The following is an 8,068-nucleotide window of genomic DNA, read 5'->3' as shown; positions in this document are numbered from 1 at the left end:
GGTTACATTCGTGGAGAGCCTTCTCCACGATGGACTTTGGCTTGCTGCGGACCTTGCTGACTTCCATATTAAACGAGCGCTCCTTTTCAAACTCAAATCATAGGATATTTTGTTCCTGTGCATCTTTTTTCTTTTTCAGGCCAAGAGAAGATTCCATTTATCCCAGAATATCAATGGACTGAGAAAACAAGTGAACATTCCACCCTAAAGTGATAACTTATTGTAGTTCAGATTTAGCTTGTTGAACACCAGTGAACTGATTAAAAATACTTCTTAGGGTCCGGACCAAAGACACCAGAATTATTGGGCCCAAGGGGCCACATGTGCTCAAAGCTTTCGCAATTGTTCCACTCCATTTCTCACAGCTAGTGGGTCCTTAAAGTATTCTTGTGTTCGTTATTTCCATGAAGACAGAAGATAAAATTATGATGTTTGAAATGAATAGTGTTGAAAGTAAAATTCATGTTTTTTGGAAATTGTGTGACTAAATGCCTAAATCAATGTCAAGGTAACACTTCTTCAGATGTACTGCTGCAGTTTCAAATCTGTAGAATATTTTCGAGATCTTTCGTCCTCATTGTGATTAACTATAGTTCGGTTCTCACTGGCCATCTATAAACATGATCGTGAACTCCTACCATGGTCTCACGTCACTTTTGAAACCATTACTTTGCTTGTGCTCAGACTGGAATTTGCCATTCACAGATATGATGGCACTTTTTTATCTAAAGACTGTACATAAAGAAGAGTGATTATACTTTTCATACCAGCTCTTTTTTGACCGCATAAACAGTCCATGGTGTAGTCTGGAAACACTGTACATATTACTTCTCTGTTGAAATGACAATGATATATTTTTTCTAGTAATGTTTGCTATACAATACAAACATTCTTCAATACATTGTGCATTTTACATGACAGTTGTAAACATGTTTTACATTATGTCCATTCTTCTGCTGAAGATTTCAAGGTAAAATCATACATGAAGTACATAGTAAGCAGAGTCTCTGCTTGTCAGCAGGTCTTCATTCATGACAGAACTGAACAAATTATAAGTGTAGCTAATTTATGCCTGATCTGTCTGCAGTTAAAAAGCACAGTAAATCAGGATATGTGTTGTTTTTAAATTGAGTATTTTCATTTCACAGCTGGGAGTCCAACACACCAGGAGCTGTTGTTTTCCTTTCAGCATCCATGTTCAGGAACTATACGACACTTCAGGATCTTCAGGTAGTGCTGGATCTTGTTTGAATCACGGCGAAAGCAGTAGAGGAGATCATAGTCGTTCATGAGTCGCCATTCAGCACTATCAGATGCCAACAGAGCCTCAGGGGTACCCAGGTTGCCAATAGAGGGGCTTATTATTCCCAGCATCTGCATCTTAGGGACAAGGACACACATGATTATTTCAAATTTTAAATATACCAAAATCCTTATGTTAATAATGGGCCACATATAATATGTAGTCATACAAGCTTGTAGAACATACATCTACTTGGTTCTTGAACTTATTTCTTGAAAAAGTATTAAATTTAACTCATAGGTCATAAGGAAAAGCAGCTAAGGCAGTCTATGTTAACTTGGAGCAAGGTTGTTTCTCTAATCTCAGTTATTTCCATCATTAACTATAGAGCTAAAAGTGTGACCTCATGCATTCTGCTCAGTTGATCAGGTGAACAAGGCGAATTTTCCTTAAGGACTATCAATGTGTTCATTGCTCTTACAGTTAAATGCTTTTTTTATGCTGAATTTTGCTTTGAATAAAATAACTTTAGGAACTAGAAAATGCATCGCTTCCTTTACGAGTGCTCTCAGAAGAACAAGCATGAACACACAGATCTATTCTTCTACCCAGAAGAACTACTTTCACCAAGTCCCTTTAAAATATTCTTGGTGGATCCTGTAGGCTTTGCCACAACAATCTTTTACCCCACGCAGATAGCTTCCTAAATCTTAAAATATCAGTGTTTCTCTCATGTCTGTATGAAAGTGTTATGCTCAGAAGTGTTGTCTCAATGCCTCTCAATACATATGTCAAAGTTTCACTTTTGTGAATCATCTTATTTTGCATATCAAAAATTGACAAAATGTTTTAAATTGCTACCTAATAGGTGATGACTTTAGTGATTCATGTCATTTCATGCTGCAAACTTTAAATAAACAGCTTCAGCTTGAATAGCTTGGATAGTTTGTTTACATTCTTGTTATCTTCCAGAGTCTAAAGAAACTGGTTGAAAGATTAGAATCAGTTTTCTTGCTGTCTGTTTAGCACTACATGCCCCCCCTTTCCCAAATTTAGCTGCTGCTTAGTTCAGGACCTTATGGTAAATCCTTCGCCTAAAGCTGCCACCTCCTGATAGCTGAGTTCTGAAAGTCACACAGACAGAAACAGAACCACAGAATTTTCAAGACATTTTGCTTGATCGAGTAAATGACAAGCCTGATTAACTTGTCGGATTTGGTGACAATTAATGTTTTTGTTTGCATGGCATAATGCGACATAAAAATTAATCGAAAGTTTTTTTTGTTTTTTGTTTTTCCATTGTTACAGAGTACTAAATCCGAAGTAGACCAGGACATCCAACAAACTAAACCAAAGCCTTTAAATCTAATGACTGTATGGTCGGAACCACAGCATTGTGAAGAGGTTTCCCTGTCAGATGAGCTGAGACTAGACTGTCACCTGGAGTGCTGCAGTCGGTGCCATTAGTGACAACAGTCTAGTCTGGGACGCCGACAAAGCAATGGTGATTAGGAAACTTTAAATATAAGCACTTCTCTTTCCCTCTTTAAATTAACGTTAGGTATTATAACACAGAATTCTCCATCATTAAAAACATCCACAAACTCCTGAGAGAGCAGTAAGAGACCACTTCTTAGTTAAAAAAAGTTCCCCTTTTTCCCAGTATCAGTAGAATTAGTGATAGGTTTTTCTATTTTTTGGGGTTTCTCTTTCTTTTTATTTATTTCATTTATTATAAAATAAACTGTAGTACAACTAATTAACAAAATAAAATACAATGTTAATAAAAAGGTTCCTGGTGCTTTTCTGTTATTGTTGATTAATCATTTTAGAGATATTAAATGAATTGGAATCTGAGACATATACAGAATGTTCTTGCTTCTTTCAATTTTAAATAGACTGCTCAAAATTATTCATAATTTTTCATGATGTAGATTATGAGAAAATGTTTTTTTTTTACAGTATTATAGTTTAACCCAACTTATCAGTGCTAAACAGTGCTGCTGATGTATTCATAAACTGAAGCATAGAATAAATGTTCTTGAAATTTTATTGACATTTGCAACGCAGCAATTACTTATATTCAAAATATAGCTTTCGATCTAAACTAAAAAGGTTTGACACTGTATAAGTGTGTTTATGTGAGTGCATGTACCTTTTCAACCACTTTTTGCACACCTTTCCGTAGTTCATGCACCATGTCGCTCATTTCCAGAGACTTATTTGAGCTGAAGTTATTGAATTCATGGTGTTGAGCTATATCCTGGTGAAAATGCCACAGAGGATCTCGCCATGCAACCAGGAGTTTCAGAATCACCTCCGTCAGTTCCTCTCTCTGGAGTGACGCAGAACATGTGGAAACATGGTTAGTCACGAGGCCATGTTCACCATAATGTGTATGCAGTAACTGCTCAAACTGCTGCATTGAAAATAAAGGGTGAACTAATACTATTGTGTGTTGTACAAGGTAATAACTAAAGGAAAACCAAAAGGTTAAATTTTTCTCTATGATGTAGACAGTTGATGTCAGTGAGAGGAAATACCTTTTAGAAAGGTTAACTCACCGCTATTCTCTGAGCATTCTCTTTGCCATTTGGAGTTAGAATGGTTGACGTATGGCAGTTGTGACTGACCCGGCCAATCTGGTTCTTACTGGGAAGGAAGTACAGTTCCTGATGGAACAAACATGAATGAACAAGTCAAAGGTCAGGCTTCATCTAAATGTCAGCTGTGGACAGAGTACGCAAGTGATTAATATTAGTAATGCTTTCTGTGTGCATGGGTGTGCATCACAAGAAAAGCAATGGAAGATAGCTTAAAGAGATCATTTTGGATACTGCAGTCTGTGGTACTGAACCAGCATAGCATATTACATGGAAATGTACTTTGGGACTTTTTATAATGTTTTTTAAAATCTGTTGAAGTGACAACATCTCTATATTGAACAGTGATCCTTGATCCTAATGCACCTCATGATTTTCTGCCAATGTTCCCGCATGAGCCCTGGCATATACAGTATGCATTATTTGACATTCACTCAAGATTTAATATCACATCAGCCAAGAAACTAGTTATCAATATTACTAGTTTTCTCATGACATCACATCCAGTTAACTGTGTTCTAAAAAGTCGGAAAAGCCATATGAGATGCTAGTAGTTGTGATAAGTATCTGTCTATATACTATTAAAAATACAACCTCTCAGTACTTCAGCCTCACTGAAATGCTGTGATGGGACCTGTGCAAAAATTAAGGACCTAAGCTTCTTCAAGAAGTACAGTCTGCTCTGTCCGTTCTTGTAGACAGCTTCACAGTTGCACCTCCACTCCAGTCTGTTGTCCAGGTAAACACAGAGATATTTATACTACTCCACCACCTCCACTTCTTCTCCCATGATGGAAATAATGTTTGACCTTTTCCTGTTTCTCTTACAATCTACAATAATCTTCTCAGTTATTGACTTCATTTCTAAATATAAAATCTAACAGATACTGGGTGGAATTGGTTGTGTGTTTTTTTTGTTTTTACATTTAAGTTTAGATTTATTTGTTTATTTCTGTCAGGGCAATTTTGTGCATTATTGCCATTGTAAGGGAGATGGGAATAGGTGCTAAGACACAACCATATAGACCCTTCTGGAACCCAGCTCAATGACTGCTCAACTCAGCCCTGTGCTCTGTCTGCACCACTCTGGCCAAGAGTGTAAGGATCAGTCAGGGACCCCAGCACCACCATAGGGCAGCCCCAGCAGGGAAGCCAGACATACCCCAAGGCGTCAGCGGTTAGGGAGAGCCAAGACCAGCCACATATGATAATCACCCCAAAAATGGCCTAAGACCCATGCCAACTCAGGAACAAACAGTCCAGTTGTTCTGGGGGACCTTTGGATGTCTGTGGCTCAGATTTCCTCCGTGTCTGTCTCAGGTCCTATAGGGCAGGTCTGTGGCTCCTCACACCCGCTATTGCATATATTATCTTGTATTCTCTTCATCCTTCTTTCTTTCCACTATTGTTTTCTCCTTCTCTCCATTTTTCCTTTTTGCCCCACCTCTCTCTCTTTCTTGTTTCCTTTATTTTTCCCTTTCGTTTCTGTCTCTGTGCCCATTGCAGTTAAACTAATCCCAAAGCAGTTTCTGATAAAGTTTTTTTTATACATATTAAGCAGAGCATTAAAGCATTAGCCATAATACTCCACTTGTGAAAGTAAGTCTGTAAATCTGGATGCCATCAGGCTGAAAAGGAGTTATATCAAGTCTGGCTGGCTTGTGGGACTCCTGAGGCAGCTGTCGGGTACTGTGAGACCAGGCGCGCTCGGCCTGGGAGGAGTTTGGTGAGAAACAGCACTTTGCCTACACTGTTCACAGTACGGGTGGGGAACATGCTGACTTTAACAGGACATTATCGGACAGTGGAAGGAGTGCTGCCGGGGGTGCAGCGTGTGGCCTAGTGGTAAAACGCGACCCATATACGGAGGCCTCAGTCATGACTCGCAGCCGCCCCAGGTTAAAGTCCCAACTCCAGAGAACTATGCTGCATGCTTTCCACTTCTGTGCACCCAACTTCCTGTCTGCCTACTTTGGAAAACTAACAAATATAAAGGCCAAATGGAATTGGCTTAATTGTGAAAATCTGATAAGAACAATATAAAAAGACAAAAGAGAGACCTGGAAAGAACAGGAACGTCACATCTTTAATCTACTGACAGCGCAAAATCTAAAAGTCTCCTCTTTTCTTGAGCCTGTTTCATGCCCACAACTGCTTCTGCCTACCTGTAAGTTTTTGTCTATTTATTAAACCCTTTTTTACCATCTTCTGCTGCTTCCCACCTGTCTGCATTTAGGTCCTACTCCCAGAAACAACCCCTCTGACACCCCACATTTAAGCATGGGTGTTGTTCGTCTGAAAAGATTCCCAAATTTAAAAGCATCTATAGCAAAGCATTTTATCCCACTTATCTGCTATGTTAGTAACAGTGTTATGCCTGTTCACCCTTAAAAAAAGCTTGTTCTAATTTCAGTTCAGCCAGGTTAAAATGAATTAATTCATTTTAAAGGTTCACAACTAAAATACATTCAAATACATTCACAGCACATTTCGTCGGCTAAAGTTTAAAAAAATATATAACACATAAATACATAATTTTGTTATATATACATAAATATATATATATAACAGAATTAACAACAGAGATGTATTTCATTACATTCTTGAAGATTATCTGCAGGGTATAATTGGGTTATTTTTCCAAATCTTTTAAACTACTACATCTTGTCAGACATGTACTATTTTGGTAATTTATTCATTCTTTGTGTCCAGCTGTAATCAGGCTTGGGAGTGGAAAGTGAATTGAAGTAAGCTTTCCAAAATATGTTTACCTATAAGAAAGAAGGAATTACTATTTCCCATGAGGGCAGGTTGCTTTGGATAGCTAGTTTACTTTGATGAATAAAATAATTACATATAAATGGCTTTTATTATTACTCATTTTTCTTATAACTAAGAAACAAAAACAGAAAGAAATAATGGGGTAGAACTTGCTGATCCCATTACTGTAACACATTATCCTAGGGAGGGAGGGGGTGTTTAGGCATGATAACAACATATTTAGTTACCCACTTAAAGATAGAGCTGTGTATGTCTACAATGACTCCACTTAATCCTTTTTTAAATTATTGCAACAGTATAGTTCAGCAGCAGACCAAACTAATCCCAAGAAATCACTGACATTATCAACATTGCAGGACTGCAGGACTATTGAATTTTACAGGTAGATTATAAATAAATGCGATTGGCATACAACAAATATAACATTCAGAATGACTGAACATAAGTATGTCAAAGTGAATGTTATGAGTCATTAAAAATGATCACAAAAATAACTCTAATAATAAGGAGACTTACAAATTCAGAGTGAAGGTCATTCGATATGCCATGCATCCTCGCTGAGTGCTGAATGACCCGGTCAAAAAGGTTGGCCAGGGAGATAAAGTGGCATCCGGTCTGGCCATTGGTACAGATGGATGCTGCTTTCATGCTGCTTAGCCTGCTACAGAATGCCAGACAGACGAGCACCACAAATACAGGAGATACTAAAACAGACCAAAGGAAGAGAAGAGGAACAAAGACTATGAATAAAACCCATAAATAAACCTAAACTCTCCCCTATGACCCTGCAAGGATATAGACAATAAGGAGAGGGATTAATATAGATCCATTTTTAAAGTGCTTTTCACTTTAAAAATCCAGATGTGGTTTGATTTTCTGTTTTCCTCATTTTTAAAATGGATTACACAGACAGCACCAAAACGGACAAAAAACCTCATGGAGGGATAGATTAAGAAAATAGACAAAGGAATGGGAAGAGAAGAGGAAGACAGAGAAATAACACTAAGGTAAAACTTTTTGCATGCTGATACCTGCCTGGTCTGATGTGTGCAGACATCCTGTAGCGTGCAGAAGAATGTGTGTCTCTGTTGGAGAAATGCTTTGGTTTAAAGACAGGATGAGCTTTATATAATTCCCCACTGATAGTTTGGGTTTTAGGCTTAAATAAGGAGGAGTGAAGATGGTGGGAGGGGTGTGGGGTGGATTGGGGTAAATGATCAGTCAGGTCATTCCTGTAAGCCCAACCCTTAAAACCAATGAGTCATGTTTAAACACAGATATTTTTATATTATTTTGTGATTTTTCTCAGGTTTAAAAGACTTGTGATCTATGTACAGTATATCAAATATTATGTTAAAAAATTGAGAGTTACAGTACCATGTATGTTTAGATAGATAGATAGATAGATAGATAGATAGATAGATAGATAGATAGATAGATA

At 37.7% G+C, this 8,068-nt stretch overlaps 1 protein-coding gene across 1 annotated transcript; it reads right to left on the bottom strand.

The window, feature by feature from the left end:
- Nucleotides 1-835: 835 nt before the first annotated feature.
- On the bottom strand, nt 836-7,779 carry prl2 (prolactin 2). Its single transcript, XM_047390229.1, has 5 exons — nt 7,663-7,779; nt 7,144-7,331; nt 3,808-3,915; nt 3,399-3,578; nt 836-1,380 (listed from the first exon to the last, which is right to left on the bottom strand). The coding sequence occupies exons 1-5, from the start codon at nt 7,682-7,684 to the stop codon at nt 1,186-1,188; spliced, it is 693 nt and encodes a 230-aa protein (XP_047246185.1). The 5' UTR covers nt 7,685-7,779; the 3' UTR covers nt 836-1,185.
- Between the last annotated feature and the right edge of the window lie 289 nt (nt 7,780-8,068).

The sequence above is a fragment of the Girardinichthys multiradiatus genome, chromosome 17 (genome assembly GCF_021462225.1).
Source record: "Girardinichthys multiradiatus isolate DD_20200921_A chromosome 17, DD_fGirMul_XY1, whole genome shotgun sequence".
Lineage (NCBI taxonomy): Eukaryota > Metazoa > Chordata > Actinopteri > Cyprinodontiformes > Goodeidae > Girardinichthys > Girardinichthys multiradiatus.
This window is presented reverse-complemented; position numbering and strand designations above follow the sequence as displayed.

Bases quoted from the DNA above. Each gene is read 5' to 3' on its own strand.
- prl2 (XM_047390229.1), bottom strand. From the start codon at position 7,684: ATGTCTGCACACATCAGACCAG. The intron at 7,332-7,662 runs GCAGGTATCAGC...GGTCTGTTTTAG, and splicing joins GTCTGCACACATCAGACCAG to TATCTCCTGTATTTGTGGTG. The intron at 1,381-3,398 runs GTACATGCACTC...CTTGTCCCTAAG, and splicing joins TGCAAAAAGTGGTTGAAAAG to ATGCAGATGCTGGGAATAAT.